The 17,469-nt window shown below is 37.0% G+C and overlaps 1 protein-coding gene across 1 annotated transcript in view; it reads left to right on the top strand.

The window, feature by feature from the left end:
* Nucleotides 1-17,469, top strand: part of SACK1B (scaffolding CK1 anchoring protein B) — a 50,645-nt gene that overhangs the window by 19,151 nt on the left and 14,025 nt on the right. Inside the window, exon 2 of the mRNA XM_014869482.2 lies at nt 11,694-11,858. Coding sequence (XP_014724968.2) covers nt 11,694-11,858 — 165 coding nt within the window. The remainder of the gene's footprint in view (nt 1-11,693; nt 11,859-17,469) is intronic.

Below are 17,469 nucleotides of genomic sequence, written 5' to 3'. Positions count from 1 at the left end.
TAACCATATTACTGCTTGAGTTGACCTCCTTAAACATATTTAAGTACATCTATAGAATTTGAAATTAATGGCATTGAAACAAATAGTAGTTGTAGCAGGAATCAAAAGCTTTTTTGTGACTATCATAAGAGTATAGTCATAAAATGTGGAAGAAAAAGGGGGGTATTTTTAAGCTTGTACAAAATGCATAGGAGCCCGTTTTAACCCCACATTCAATATCCAATATCAGTTTTTTTTCAGTCTCAAACTTAAATGAGTTTGGAGTTCCTCCCTGAAAGAGGGGAGAAGGGGCAGGAAGGGAGAAAGAAAGAAAAAATTAAGGGAGTGAAGTGGTAGGGGGGAAATAGAGGGAAAAAGGAAGTAAGGTAAAGGCAGTCACAGTAGGAAGGGAAGGGGGAACAGAAATAGGCCATAATAATCTATAAATTATAATGGGTTTGCTTCCCCTTTTGTGACAGCAATATGAAAATCTTGAATATCATTGGGCTTTACAGGTGCTAGAAATAAATGCAATCAAAATATTTTCGTTGGACAAGTACTTTAAACATCTAGCTGATAACCAGTCCTTAAGTGTGTATACCTCATGTGTCTATTACTGACTCTCAATCACATGCATGAAGCTGAATACAAAAGCTTTATTTCAAAAAGGGATAAAATAAGCAATATTTGTAAAGATGTTTTCCCATTTACCCTTCCCTACACATGTGATTAGCCTTCATTTTTGTATTAATTGACTCTTGTGTTGGTTTTCCTTTCAGAAGTCAGGCTGAGCAACCAGTTTGCGGCATCATGCTGTTTTTTAAATTTTGGCCATAATAATTTCCCTGATACTCAAAAGTTTAATTTAAAAAGACCAACAGCAAAATTATTTTGCTGTCTTGCATGTCAACCATCCAGGTCTGCTAATTGCAGCTGCAACAAATATTACTCTATTGCAGTAGACAGTAATGTTCCTTCTTAACCTTCTTAAAGACAAAGAAATTATGCCACTACTTTTTCCAAAGACTAACAGGAGCCTCTGTTGCAGCTTCCTTTCTTCACTTTGGTACTACCTTCTCTGGACCATGAACTAGAGGAGGTTTCTAACCAGAATTGGTCCTAGTCTCAGTTAGGGTTCTACTGATGTATAACAATGTCTTCTGCAAAGACTCCCAATTTTTTTCTCCTCTTTTTCTTCTACATTTATCTCTGAAACACTTTTTCTACCAGTATTTCTTATGCAGACTATCTTTTGGAAGGAGTTTTGCATGTCTATAGAGGATTAACCTTCAACAATTAATGATATAATTAGGACTTGTTTCTCAGCAAGGTCATTAAGTCAATTATATAATCAGGTCATGCTCATTGGTCTGCAGCCTTTCACTGATTTGAAATCTGGTTATTTAACTTTTTTTTTGGTTGTTTGGTTTGTTTGGTTTGGTTTTGTTTTTTTGATTGGGCACCGCCTACAAAAATAGATCTGTTTTCTCTTGGATGCAATGTCTTCCATGTCAGAAAATATTAGTCCTTGCATGAATCTGTGATGCAAAGTCACCCTGGTTTAAGACTCATGGACTTAACAGTGTACAGCTACAAGTCCTCCACAACTGTATGCTTTTATTTTTCCGCTTGCTAAAGATGTTGACAGATCATCCATGTGGACTGTGCTTACCATACTGCATATAAGCATTCCAGAGTCTATCTTTCCAAGTCATAAGCCACTCTGAAACACATCGGGTTTGTCTACTGACTTGAATACAGCAAAATTTTCTTTGCATAGAAATGCAAAAATAAGCTTTCCTGCTTTTGAGACACTTATTTTCATCTAACTCCACTCTTTTCCAGCATCTACTATGGAGTCAGTCAGCACTGTTTCTGCCCCTGTATTATATACCTGCCTTTCTTTTTGGATTCTCTTCCGTGCAAATTGTACCTGTTGTACCTACTTATTCTTGTAAGCAAGAGCAAGAGATTTCAAACAGTATTATACAATTGAACTATGTACTTATGTTTTCTGGATTTTTTTGTCTGATACATATACACATTAGTAGAAGCATTGGAACCCATGCAGTATATTTTAAATATGTAGCTTATTTATAAAATACAAATATTAGATATTCAGCTCTTCCCATTTCATTTCGTTTCAGAAACAAGTTTATTATTAAGGTCTCAAAGACGACAAACAGTACACAGCTCTTGCAAAAGTAAACTTAAAAGCAAAATTATCCTTCTTGGTCTAGAAAAGTTTGTCTCAATCATCTCTTATTCCTATAAATCTGTCTCTGATGAAGAGAATTTTTCATTGTTTTCAAGTGACTAATTAACAAAGGCCAACAAAGTTCTTTTAAGAAATGCTTTTGTTATAGATTAAAGTTTACAGCCTGCAAATGCTCATTCATATTGTGGGGTTTTATATATTGTCTAGCGTGTTTCAATATATAAACTCTCAGGAAGAGAAGCTTAGTGTTGAAAACGGATACTGGACTCTTGAGGAAACCAAGTGAATCAGTGGGAAGGCAGATTGACTTGGAACATCTCCATTCCCAATCTAAGAAGCCCCACCAAAATATACTGTTAAAAGTGGAAAACCCCCAAAATATTCCCTAGAATTATTATCTAGATTACCTGAAATCTCATACATACACTTTGACTCTCTGATAAGGAGTCAATTATTTTAATACTTCTTGAAAGAAATCACAGGAAGAGCCCTTACAAGTATTAATGTCCAATCTAGTTTACCATGACATGAGGAGCATTTTTAAGCAGGAGTAGTTTGAAAGAATAATTTTAGTACATTTTAAAAAATGTTTTTGTCCCTTTGCCTTCCCCTATTCCCCCTGAATTTGAGGTGTCCCTTTCCCTTGTTCTCACGTGTGAGATAATAATTTCAGGTATTGACAGAGGTTTTAACCTTGCAGTGGTCAACTCATACTGCTGGGACTTTTAAATAAAATAATTAAGGCTTATGTGCACACTGTTGTGCACTGTTTTTGTGCAATCACTAAAAACTGCACACAGGAATAAGTGCTTCCACTTATAAACAAATTTAAAATAAAAAGTATAACATTATAATATTAATTCAAGTAGCCAAAACATTCACTAATATTAAGGGATCCTGTGAGAACCTACATATTGAAGCTGTTAATAATCTTTTAAATAAATAAACAAAAAATTCTGAAGCAACAAGTCTTTGAAACTGATCATAGAGAAAGCCAGAGGCTAGAGAAGTACCTTTCATTTTTGTCATGAATTTCCAAAGTGGTATAGCAGAGTCGTAGGCCGTCAGAAATTCTGGCATTTCCTTTCTGTTTGCTTTCCTTAGAAAAATCTTGGCAGCTTCTCAACATAACAACTGAATATGAACATTCTGAAGAACTAAATACAAATATTAGAATATTGCTGCCCAGCCAGCTGCAGCCCACATGGCACTGGGAATACAGCAGCAATATCAATGGCAAGAGAAGAAAGTGCAGAGAAAGGTCCCTAATGAGTTCTCTCCATCTTGCCAAGGATTTTCTGTGCTGCATTATGTTCTTTTCTGTAGGACGTCTGCCTGCTTCTGTTCTCAGTGACAGAACACAACTTGCTTGCTAAATACCAAGAGCATTTTAGTCGTTGATGGGAGCACTGCAAGCAGGAAGGAAGGTGTTAAAATTGAGCATTGTGAACGTTTGTTGTTTTAATAATGCATGACAGATTTTTGCAGATTTAGGTAAATATTTTCTTGTCTATGGTGTGCCAGCACTGAGCAGCAGCTGTTTCTTTGCAGATGCTTCATTCTAAGGATTAGGTTTATAAATGCTCTTTGGAAAGCCCCCATGAAGAATCCCTGGAATATCCCTTTCCTTCTTCTCCTTGCCATGACTTGCTGACACTCAATTCTGCACGTGTGGAAGTAAATCTTCATAGGAATTACTGCCTCTGCTGCTGGCTGGAGTGAGGTGATGTCTCCTGTAATTTGGTCAGCTCACGATGAGTTCTTATTAATACTTCAGCCAGAATAACAACTGCCAAACCCATAAATAAAGATCACATTTATAGAATTAATGTAGCTCACTCCCATAATTTTTGCAAGATAAAATTCCCAGTTGTGTGAATTTCAAGAGGTAACAGAGAAGGCGTCACTTTAAGGTGGTGTATGTATGACTTGCTAGCTTGGCCTGCAATAGCTCACTCAAAGGTAATGCAGAAGGCTTCTATACATTCACTTTTCGGAGAAAAGAGTCTTATTTTAGAGAACTTTACTTTTATTTTGGTTTTAGTTTCACCCGTCAAAAGAGTAATGCTGGTCTTTTCTTCAGAGATATTAAGCTATACAAAAGTTACTAAATTGAGCAAAAAGCAGAATTCTCGTATAGTTTTAAGAATATTGTTCATTGTAAAAAATTGATCTTCCCAATGTTTTTCAAAGTAAAATGATATCCCTCTTCAGAGCTCCTTCTTTTACTGTCATATTACTCTTTGCTGACAGAACATTTTCCCCTGTTATTGATAGCTAGCAAGTTCCCCTACTGCACATCTTTTGTGTGTGTTTCTTGGACAGATAAGACAGATAAGGCTTTACCATGTGCGCTACACAGGTAAACACTTAAAACTATTTGTATTGTTGCCTTACGTGGTTACCTGCCTTCATAATTTTCTAATAGTTTGCATTGGTTTTTCTTTTTGTATTGCAGGAGACAGCTAAAAGTTTAGTTTATGTTTTCTGGACAGTGAACTTACATGATTTTTTGTTAGTGTTGAACTTCTCTGACATCCTGCTGCAGAGAGAAGCTGTTGAGGTTATTGAAGTCTGCTAATGTATATGTTGGAAGTTAATTTTTATTCCGTATAAACCTAGTTTTTAGTTTAAAAATCTTAGGTTTTGTAGGTGATATATGACATGATAAAATGAAGCTTGGTGATCAGAACAGAAGTGTACTTGGTTCTGAGAACCTGTGTTTTTCTATCCTCAGAGTAAATGGTAGAAATACTTTGGAGCAGCAGGAGGAAAAAGGATGAAAGGGTTAGGAGAGCTGATTCTGAGGTGGTGTAGCTGCCTGTAATAATGAAGTGCCAGACTTCACCCTGTAGTTAATTAAATTGCTTTTAAAGAATGCAATAATGAAAGAACATTTCTGAGTACACTGCAGAGTTATTGTCTATCGCTCTGTCTGTGTAGACCCAAATTAAATATATTAAATAAGATCTCAGGGGGTCAATTATGATGATAGTACAAGTACTGACAATGCAACAAGTAGTGACATTAATTTCATGAATGTTGCATAGGTATAAATCATCTCAGTATTTGTTCCATTATAGTGCCACAGAAATTGTAGGAGAATAGATAATACTCAGATGGTTGATTACTATTTATATGACTGTATTAGGCTGTATTTACGGCAAGCTCTCCTCATTATATTACACTTTGGCACTTTATTGCAAGACTTCTCATCTGTTACTGTATTGTGAGACCACAGCAATTCATCCAGCACAAATGGTTTCAAAGTAGACATTGCAATAAGAGGATGTGTTGTGCAAAGCATTTCAGGGCTGTCTTCAATTTTGCAAATCAATACCAAATTAATGAACTTTTGTCTTAGAAGCACTCTGGTGTGAGCAACAGTGCCAGAAAGTAAGTATAACAGATGATTTATTAGGGAGCTATTAATATGAATTGCAGAAATCATAAACTGGATCTAAACCCTCAACCATAAAACCCAACATAATAAAATTGAAAAAAAACCTCACAATAATTTGTGGGACATATTACATAGCCTACTAGAGGGAAGGTTGTCTGCATTGATCACCAAATTTGTCTCTTATGATGCCAGAAACTCACCAGTCAATTTGCTGCCTGCCTCTTGTTCCTAACAGTGTGGTACAAGCACTGTATCCTCCTTCTGCACTGCTGCAATTGCCTGATCTCTGAGAAAGACCAGACTCAGATAGCACTGAGCCTATACCTCAAGGACATCATCCTCAAAACAGAGATTTGCAAAAAAGGGACTGGAGTAACTGAGAAAAGGTCAATGAAAATAGAATTAATAATTCTGTCAGAGATGTGGTTCTTTGTTCTTGGGGTGAGAAGGGGTGCTGACATTTAAAAGCACTGCACAGCAGTATGGATTTTTGTCATGTAATGCCCAAAGTAAGCCCCATGTAGGTTACAAGAAATCAATACTCTTGTAGTTTAGGGTAGGGTTTCAGCACTATTCCTTACTAGGTTATTGATATTGGTATGTGTCTCTAGTAAAGGCTGCCCTAAGGAAGCAGATTTAGTAGAGGAGTCCTGTATTTTTATTGTTTATAGCAAAGGAGTTGCTAAATGACACACACTGCAATATATAACCTAGAGAATCATAATTCATATTTGTGGAAGAATTTGTAATGCTGAGATAATGAAACTGTCAAGGGTTCACAAAATAGACTTACTGAGTGCTAGCAGTAAAGACCTTTTTTTGCACATACCTATTAAAAGGTTGATTTTGATATCCTAAAACTCAATGAACATTAAAGTCCACTTATTTCTTCTTAACCAAAAATGGAAGAAGTAAAGCAGAAAAACTCCTTTATTACTCAGTGTTCTCTTTTTATAGTCTCTTTATAGTTTTCTTTAGGCCTCACAGCAAAGTTTATAATTACTACCAAACATGGCAAAATTTGTTTTCACTTTGACAATGATGGGAGTGAAGATCTCTGAATCATTGAGTTGCAGCTTTTGGTCACTTGGAAGTCTCCAGCCCAGCCTCCTGCTTAAAGCATGGCTAGTTGTAGTACCTGAAAAGGTTCCCCAAGGCTTTATCCATCTGGGTCTTGAAAATCTCCAAAGATGGAAACTGGACTGCTCTGGGCAACCTGCTCTACTGCTGGGGTGTCCTTGTGGGAATAAGGGGGTTTCCCTATATCCTGGGAGAACTGTTCTTGTTTTAGTTTGACTTTTGTCCTGCCACCACTGTAGGACAAAGAACCTGACATTGACCCTTGAGAACTTCTCTGTAAAGTACTGGGAACTGCTGTAAGATTCCCTGAAGCCATCTTTGCTCCAGGCTGAACAACCCAGCTCCTTCACGTTGTCTGCACAGGGCAGCTGCCCTCTTGGTGGCCTCTCCTGGACACGCTCAGGAGATGTTTAATGCTAAGTGTTAACTGTTGGGATTGGCAACTTCTTTCTTGATAAGCTTCTGAATAGAGTTCGTTTCTGAAGGTGAAAACCATCTATGCAAATACAATGCACATGGATGGTCCCAAACTAGCAGTAACTTACCCTGTAGCATAATAGGTGCCACAGAACTGAACATTGGCCTCCATTTACTCCTCCATGGTGTCATATTATCCACTCTGTTGCCATGTTACCATGTACTTAATCTCCTGTTTAGCAAAGATATGCAGGATGTTTCAGCTATAGCTGAAACAAACAGCTACAGCTGTTTTTTTTAACCTTCAAAACAAGTGTGTATGTGGCTTTTGTGAACCTTGTCACTGGTACTTTGTGTAGGAGTCGGTCACCGAAATTGAAGATTATTAAGAATTTTGAAAGAATGAAAAGAACTCTGTATTAAAGTGATGATAGTTTAGAGATATTGAGCTTTAAAATGGCACTCTCCTCACCAGTATGCAAATTAAATAAATCAGCTTACTGAAAAATATAGTGTAGAATATTTGCATTAAAAATAATGCTATTCAACAAAATTATACTTTCCTGTCTGTATTTACATGTGCTTTAAATGCCAAAGCAGACTGTGTAGTTTACTTTCCTGTTGCAAAGCATAGTCTTAGTGTCAAGACAGTAAGAAGAATAATAGCATATGGGTCTACTGCTGCCTTTAGTTAAGTTGAGCATTCTGTCAGATTTATTAGGAGTAATTTTGTGCTTATTGACTTCAGCAGGTTTTCTTCTTCTGTAAGGATGTCATTGAAAGCAAATTTTAAACTTAAAAAGCATTCATCACTTTAAAAAAGGAAAGAGTGGGTAGATAAGATAAAAATACTAGTAGTGACAATAAAAGATTATTTAAGTTTAATTTTGGGCAAAGAAAACTAGCATAAAAACTATTTTCTGCACTGTCTTCGCTTTTAGTTGATCATTGAAATGTACTCTTCTATCTAATACCCAGGTGATGGTAGTTCCCTCTTGCTGTGCATAATTTCAGTGCTATGTGATACTATGCACGGCAAGTGTCTGCTCTACCAACTATTTTCTCCTCCCTAAAGGTGTAACATACTTGCTTAGCTGCTCCCAAATGAGGATCATTTTTGATCAGGGTGATAATCAGTTTGACAAGATTTGTAATTTCTCCCAGAATTCTATTGTTTTCAGAAAACTGCTGTACCCATCCAGTTTTCTTGTAATGGTTGGAAGGCCACTATATTTGCTTCAAAAGCATAAGTTGTCCCTTTTAAAAAGATCTTTGCAGTATGGAAAACAAATATGCTTTGGAAAAAAAATGGCAGTTTGTAAGGAGGCCTCCTGTATGACACTAGAACTTTCTGCCTTGAGGAGATCTTCTTAACTCAGGGGTATTGTTATGCCCGAAAGAAACAGAATTTATGGAATGGGCAATTTTCCGATGTATTTCTGCAGTTTGAATTATATCAGTTTTTCTTTCTTGCTGGAATTCACTGTTGTGTTAAGTACCAGGGTGGAAATTAGCACTGCAATTGCAAAAAACAAATGTAAAAACACAGTAGTGAAATCTTTTCTTCCGAAGTGATGCAGCAAGTAACTAATCCTGCAGCTGTTGTTGCAGCTTTAATTAAGGGTAGGTACACAACGTAGAATACCTCACTGAAGTAATTTCCTAATCTTGGTCTCCTTAATTGAACAAAACCTGGGACCCTGAATACCATATTTACTTTGTCTTTTCCCATGTGCAGTACTCCTTTCTGCTGCAAAGTAGGCAAGCTGGGGAAATGTACACACACCGCTATTAAAAGGAGAAAAAAAAAGGAAGTTTAATACATTTAAAGGCCAGACTACTCCATGACCTTTATGGAATCCACTCTTTCTGAATCAAAACCTGTAGTTTATGGTCAAACATCTGTTTTGGTTTATGGAAATCAGTATGCAGAAATTATCTTATCATTGTTAATGACTTTTAATATATTGTATGTATCATATGCATTATTCAAATTTGTTACTGTTCTCCAGCAGCCGAGCCTGATTATGTTTGTGTTTAATAGATCAATTAAGTGTTGCTAAGAGTAAATGGGCAGCCTAATGGGGACATTCAAGAGTCACCTCTGGTTTGTAGGGAATGCACAAATGGATGCCCATTTGGTTTTCAGGTCATGACTGTGGCTTTGCATCTATGTACTCAAATTCTAGTAATGACTTTTCAGACAGCACGAGCTTCAGGATTCAAAATATAATCCCTATTCCAACACTGGAAGCGAAACCTACATTTTCCTTCAAGACTACTTGATGCTTTGCAGAATTACTCCAGATTTAATAAGCTAAATGGTTTAAGAACAATTCTACTAGTGAAGAGGGTCCCCTCTTCATTCCCAAGTGAAGAAATATCTGCACAGTAGCGCACATGCATCCTTCTTATGTCACCAACTTACTAGCCTGCTTGCTTATGTGTTTATGCCTCTACCTTCCTCTTCATAGAAATAGATTTGGCCATTCTAGTCAGTGTTGGTTTTTAGTTTTTATTATACGTTCTTGTGAGTTCTTTTCTGCATCTTTCCAGTTAGTGGTCTTTTCAACCACAAAATGCTGCAAACATGTAAATATCTTAGGTATCTGCCCTAGGAAAGTGTTGGAATAATTTTTGAGGGCTGTGCTGTGGGTTTTGAATATTTCATGTACTTGTATCAGTGTACACTAACGCATCCATTCAGGATTTTTCTCTTACATTTAAATTGATCCTAGAATGCAATGAGCACCTATTTCTTGAAGATCTGAAGAAAAGGAAAGCCTAGAAAAAAATTAGGAAGTTTAGAGGGAGGAGGAAACAGGTAATAAAACAGACTATTTGAGAACAGATTATTTTTTGGTCTTTTTACCTACCATACTTGATCTGTCTTGGCAGTTTTCTTCTCAGATGCAAGTGAAACAAGATGGATGGATGAATAAATAGGGTGAATAATTTGTTCAGGTAGCCCTGTGTATCTCAGAAACAAGACCAAGCAGCAGGTGCAGTCTGAAAGTGATGAGATCCTTGGAGTCAAGATATACATTTGTGTTTTCAGTCCTTAGATACAGAAATATATTCTGTACTGAAGAAAACCACATTTTAAGTTTTACTTTCAAAAAGTCAGTAAAGAAAATGAGGTAGTGCATTGGCATATTACCAAAGATTTTTGAAAGAACGGAATTCTTTGTGCTAGTCAGCTCCTCTCTGACTAGTGGATTTGTAAAGAGTATTTATTGACAGGTGACATGTAATGAAGAGGCCAAGTTAGTTCCTTTTCTCTTATTCAGGAGTTACCTTTTTACCTTATCTAATTGTTTTAATTGTTATTTTATTTTTATTTTATGTAGGTTCTCCCTCTTTTATATTTCTAGTGTTTTAAATATGTTTGGCACAAATTAAATGTTGGTAGCTGGTGTTCAGCATGCTGATCTTGAGCCAAGCTCTCATGAGCTGAGGAGGCTTTGTCCCAGTAAGAGAGCCTCTAGCTCTTAAGTGTCTGCTTATTAGCTGCTTCAAGCTCTTGAGCCATTAGCTTTAGAGAAAATGATGAAAGTTTGAGAAACCCCATGTACAAAAATTTTCTCTGAGTTTTTTTTTATGCATACTGTAATTTTATTTTGAAAGTTTTTCCACAGCATTCATATTGCTGCTTTTCCCTCCCTTTCTCTTTTACTGGGTTTCCTTTTCCTCATAAAACCAGTCACACATCCATGTCATGGTTTAACCTCGGCCAGCAACAAAGTTCTATACACCCACTTGGTCATTCAACCCCTGAGTGGGATGGAGGAGAGAACTGGAAAGAAGTAAACCCTTGTGGGTTGAGATAAGAACATTTTAATAATCGAAGCAAAGTAAAATATAATAATAATATAAGGATACTATTGGTAGTTACAACAATAACTGTGAGTAAAAGGAGAGAGAGAGAGCGAGAGAGAGGGAGAGAGAAGTAAAACCCAAGAAAGCCAAGTGATGCACAATACAATTGCTCACCACTCACTGACCAATGCCCAGACAGTCCCTGAGCAGTGACTGGTCCCTCCCAGCCAACTCTCCTCAGTTTACACACTGACCATGACATTCTGCAGTATGGAATATCCCTTTGGCCAGTTTGGGTCAGCTGTCCTAATTGTGCTTCCTCCTGGTTTCTTATGCACCTGCTCACTCACTGGCAGAGCATGGAACACTGAAAAGTCCTTGATTTAGAGTACACCCTGCTCAGCAACAAATAAAACATCAGTGTGTTATCAACATTATTCTTATAGTAAATCCCAACTACAGCATGGTACCATCTATTAGGAACAAAATCAACTTGATTCCAGACAAAACCAAGACAACCCACAACACCACATTTTGCTGGACTTTGGTACTTGTGACAAACGTCACACAGGTGATCACTTGATTTCTCAGAAAGAAGATCTGGTGGTCTTGAAAGTCTTCAGGTTAAGTGGAACAGCATAGAAAATAGAACATTTTAATGTGTAAAAAAATAATAGTGTATTAGCTGCTCAGCGCAGGCTTCAGTGAATCATTACATATATATATATATATGAGTTTATACAATACAATAATTTATGTCTTTCTTGTTTGATTCAGGTCATTGCCATTGTTATGGATATGTTTACGGATGTGGATATTTTTAGAGAAATCGTGGAAGCATCTGCTAGAGGGATTGCAGTGTATATCCTGCTTGATGAATCGAACTTCAGTCACTTTCTGAAGATGACAGAGAAACAAGGCTGTCAAGTTCAGAGGCTCAGGGTAAGGCATCCTATCTTCCTTTGCCTGAACGTTCACTACTTACTCCTCCACAGCTCACTGAAAAGTGATTATTATTGAAAAGGTGGTTATTGAATACTGATTTTTTAAATTAACAACCAGGTGTAAACAGCTAAGCTCTCAGCAGAACTTTCTCTACAGATATATATATTTTTAAAAGCATGTTCTTCAAGTGTCAAAACAAGAGCATTGCGTAGAATGACAGACATAGTTTTCATATATAATTTATAAAATAATTTTCCATTATTGTGTATTGAGGATTACAGCATGTTTGAAAAACTAAGCTTCGTTTTTTCCTTACTCTTATAGTTGCCTGCAAATAAAGTCATAAAACTGAGATAAATTAATAAGTTGTGTATTTCATTTTATGATTTCTTCTTTAATGTTATGCATTAAAATACTTTAAGAGGCCCAGGATTCTATTTTATCAGTGTTTTCCTGAAAATACATATTTTCATGTCTATGCTTCATCCTATTGCTTTTACACATTAAATATGCAATTTTATCCTGTAAGAGAGATAACAAGATGACATTTACATTTTCACGAGATGTCCTGCTCTGCCCAAATGTTTATCAGGGGTTAGAATATAATGAGCTGCACTGAACTGACATAAGTGCATCATAAATACTTCTAGATTTACTCTACTCTTGACAGTACCGAAGAAGTTCCAAGGATGTTGTCAGAGTCTCCTTGCAAAGTTCTGAGCGCTGCCTTAGCTCATAGTTCCATTTGAAATTCCTTGCCTCTGTAGCTAGTTAAGCTATGTTCATGCCAGTCAAAAGTATTATAAAAGCTCTTTTTAGCAGCACCTATTTTAAGAACCCAGTCCAGCAATTGGGTAGAGATGTGGTGTATTTGTGAGGATTATGAGGACTTTTTGGTAGATGTTTGGAGCAAATTCTATTTTATACCCATTTTTACTCTGGAGTGTTGACTTAGGTCCTCAGAAGTATTCCCACTCTACTTTCCATGCTTGTTTCTTGTATATTAGTGTGGGATTGCTTTCTGGTGGCCTAATACACAGAGCTGTGGGAACTTCTGGAAAAAAACACCAAGACCGTGGTGTTTTATAAACACTGGTAGTGATTGCCTTCATCAAGTCAGTATTTGGCAATACTTTCATACTCTGGAACTTGAGATACCACCATTTGCTGTTTACTTGGGTTAATTATGCCATAGAGGTTGCCAAAAATGGTCTATGTCTCTATATGTCATGAGCTTTGTCCTTCCAAAATAAAAAAAAACTAGGATTGTGCCTTTCAAGTGATGTCTCAAAAATGCCATATGTATTTTGAAATTAATTCCATGCAGTGCGTATCCACAGCTGTTTCAAAAGCTTACCTCCTTTGGATTCAAGGTTGTCTTTTTAAGGCACTTTTATAGACTTTGAGGTATTTATACTGTGGTTGAAAGAATTAATATACATAGATTAGAGTGGATTTTGTATGGATTAGTGTGGATTGGAGAAGTTTGTCTGTAGCCTCTTCAGTGACATTGTGTTTTATACATTTCTGGTTTTTGGTGGGAGAAATAAAATACATCTTTATTCTGCAAGGTTAACTTAGAATACTTTGAGTTTTATCAGAAAATAAAAAAATGTATGCCAAAGAGCTCAGCAGTAATCCTGTCGTGTGCTGAGTTTCCAGTTTAGCTTGTAATAAAGCTGTTCAAATTAATGGTCTTCTCGTCCATGGGCTACTCCCAGTGAATGTTGCTCTGAGAATAGCAGTTTATTACTCCTGCATTAACTCCTGTGCCTTTTTAGAGGATAAAAGTGGAATGCAGGTGACTATGAAAGAACAGCCAGTATTTGTACGATGTTTTCTCCCTTTCCCTTTTTCACATCACTCAAGGATCACAAAAAAGTTAAACATCTTCAACTTCTTGTGCTCTTGGCTTCTGGTTTTGCCCTTCTGTTCAGTGAAGGCAAGAAGGGAACAGAGTTGTGTGAGTCTATTCCTTTTCCCGAAGATGTAGCACCAGCAGCATTGGTTTTGTTATTGTCTGCCATGATTTGGTTCAGTCTTGTTGGATGATGCTTCTTAGTCTATACACTCGTGATGAGTTTAGTGCAAAGCTTTTCAGACTCAACACCTCTGTCTTTTTTCTCTCCCTTTGAATAAGTAAAGAAAACTGAGATGCAGTAATGAACAAAACTGTATTTTTAAATTCAGATTTACAATTAAGTAGTCTTCTGTATGGAAATGAAAGAAGATTTTGTTCATAAATCTTCATTAAATGTCTGTACAGACAGTTTTTCTCATCTGTAGGCTGACTCCAAATTTAGGGCATGTTTCCTTCTTTATTGAAACATGTAACTGAAAAAATGGATGTACGATATGTTCAGTTGTTATTTTGTGAATTCCATATAGGAAACTATGAAATCAGGGGGTTACTAGGATTATTTTTAGTCTTTCTTGCAGCATCTTTTCCTGTAGGTTGTTTTTTACTTAATATTCTTATATTAATACTTACTATACTTAATCTTGACATCATATCCATCAATGGAGCTCAAATAATTCCTTTCCTGTACTTTCCCATATCTCTTTTTCAGTTTCATTAGGTTTCTGACTGCTCTACATTTGTCCTCAGTAATTAATGTGTTTCTTTTTTTTTTTCTCTACCTAAGCTTCTTTGATTAACTTTGTCACTGCTCTGACTTGCTTGGTCAGCAATTCCTTTGCATTGAAAGATGAAGAGTTGTTTTTTTTTTCCCCAGGTGATTTTTCAGAAACCAATAGTTAAATTTTTTTTTCTTTTTTTTTCTGCTAGTGACAGGTATTTTATTTGATATGAGGGGAGACATGGTGGAGGTTCTATGCTCTGGAGAAACCTCTTTTTTTATTCTTCTGCTAATGATGAAGAATCATTTTGCTACAAGAGGATATTGAAAACAATTGGCAGGACCTGTTTATTACCTGATAATCTCATCAGCATTTTTAATGAATTGCGGGAAATTGAAACCACTAATTGATTTTAATTTCCTTCTGTGAAGTCTACTCCCAGATATGCATGTTTAAATACACAGTAGGAGCTGCTCTTGAGACCTGCTTGCAGCCTGTTTTTTCTCATCAGCGTTACCAAAATCATCAAAAGTTTTCCACTACTTCCACATCTAAGGTAAATTTGGTTATTGAATAGCCACTCACAGCATGATGTTATATCTGTGAGTGAACTTCTGTGATAAGGACCAGACTCCAGTCAAGTCTTGAGTGGTCATTAAGTCATGTTCAAAGTCAGAATAGAAGCGAACTTGAAAACTACTTCGCATTTGTGCAGCACATACATGGTCAATAGCTACTTTTTAAACTGACAATCTGTCACAAGTGGAGTCATCCAGGGATCAGTTCTGGGCCCAAAGCTGCTTGATACCCTCATAAGTGATCTGGATGAGAGGATCAAGTGTACCCTGACAAAGTTTGCTGTGATACCAGGCAGAGTGAATAAGTGGGCACTTTGGAAGGGAGAGCCACCCTGCAGGAGGACCTGAATGAGCTGTAAGAGTGGGCTAACAAGACCCTTATGAAGTTCAGGAAGGATGAGGGTAAAGTTTTTCACCTGAGAAAGCATAATCCAAGAATGCAGCACAGGCTGGGATACAACCAGCTGGGGTTCTGCTGAAAGCAAGCTCAATGTGAGCGAGCAGTGTGCTGCTCCTGCAAGGAGAGCCTGCACTGTGCTGGGCTCATCAGCAACAGCATCACCAGCAGAGATTAACAAATCATTATCCCACTCTACTCAGCACTTGTAAGGGCACACTTGGAACAGTGTGTTCAGTTTTCATCCCCATTACTTAAAAAATATGTGGACAGGCTGGAGAAGGTCCAGATAAAGGCCACAAAGATGATCCAAGGACTGGGAAGCTGCCATGTGAGGGAAGGCTGAGAGAACTGAGTTTTTTCCAGCTTTTGAGAAGAGAAAGGGAGACCTTGTCACTGTGTTCTAGCATGGAAAGAGAGAGGCTACAAAGAGGATGGAGACTCATTTTTTTGCAAGGAGTCGCGTGGAATGAACGAAGTGTCTTGGGAACAAGTTACTCCTGGAGACATTCCAAGAGGAAACTTTGTCACAATAAGAAAAATCAGCTATTGAAATAATTTCCCTGGAGTAGTGGTGGATTCCTCAACACTGGACACTTTTAAGATTCAAGTGGGCGGGTGTTGGGCCATCTTGACCAGACTTTTGCAAAGAATGGATGGATCAGATGATCCTTGAGGTCCCTTCCAATCTGGTATTCTATCATTCTATAACCTGTTTTGTCTTACTAGGGAAGAGAGCACAGGATAATAAAAAAAATGTTAGTAATGAGGAACAATATGAGAAATGTGACTATTTTTCCTTTAAAACTGTTAGGCTAAATATTAGGTAGACATCCATTTTCTCCTTTATGCATATTCTTGACAGCAAGTACAGGGCAAGTAATGGAACACTGATAAAAGCAGTGCCTACAAATAAAAAGTGCTGAAATGAAATGTTTGAGACTAGTATACTCACCATACTTAGCTATCATATTGGAGAGATTTTACTAAGGAAAAGAAAGGTGTAGTGGTGAATAAAACCTCAAAATTTTAAATAATGGTTATGTGGCACTCTCTGGAATGAAAATGTAGAGAAAATATAGAGAAAATGTACATAAAAAGAAGTTAGAGCTTGTTTCTTGTTCATCACTGGGTGTCATTTAACTGGATAGCACTGATGACTATCCTTAAACTGCAGCCACTGGATGTTTTAAATGTTCCTAAGTGTCCTATAAACTCTTGGATAAGTTGGCTTCAAAACTCTCCATTCATAAATGAATGATTGCTTTAGCCACAGTGATGCTGTGATGAGTGGCACACTGCTTTTAGGAGAGTCTTGAGGATGAAACCAGGCAGGAGGGTGAAGCCCAGCATGTCATACTGTCAGATGGGGCTTGTAATTCAGTATGTGTGTTTACTGCTTCTAATCCCAAGTGGAATGCATTGTTGCTATATATCCTCAAATATGGTTTGGGTGGTTTGGGATTTTGGGTGATTATTAAACGTGTGCAGTCCTGGCACCTTAATTAGAGGGTTTGAAGCTGGTGAAGAATTCTGGATGAACTGTGCAGGAAAAGGAAGTATTATGTGAGAATGCTGAGCATGATCTCTGCCACCTGTCATGTTCCCATCTGGTAATGGATGACCTACCAGTGGAGGAAAAGAGTTCAGAGTCAGGGAATAGGGATGGAAAAGCTACAGGCAGAAAAATACTGAAGAGAAGGTAAACAAAAGGGAGAACAGAGTGACTACAATTTTTTTTTAAACCCCCCCAGGAATTTAATGTAAATAATTTTATTCCTTTTTTACATATGCCTACTTAAAAGTTATATTTCAACTTACATATACCTAAGGCAAAGCTTTTTTTTTTGTGTAGTATGGTAATTTGCAAGCCATTAGACTTGGTTGTGCCTCCAGCATGGATTCCCAAATGATATCCTGTCCAATACTGATCCGACCTTATCTAAGTAAGATTTAATGTGTTCAACTGGCATATCTTTAGGCCAACATTGTATAAGAATGTATAAGCTGCTCTCAAGTTACCTTTTTCAAATTATAATGACATAAATATGAT

This window comes from Sturnus vulgaris, chromosome 3 (assembly GCF_052056855.1).
Source record: "Sturnus vulgaris isolate bStuVul1 chromosome 3, bStuVul1.hap1, whole genome shotgun sequence".
Classification (NCBI taxonomy): Eukaryota; Metazoa; Chordata; class Aves; order Passeriformes; family Sturnidae; genus Sturnus; species Sturnus vulgaris.
The sequence above is the reverse complement of the archived record's forward strand: the minus strand, read 5'-3'. Positions and strand labels throughout refer to the sequence as shown.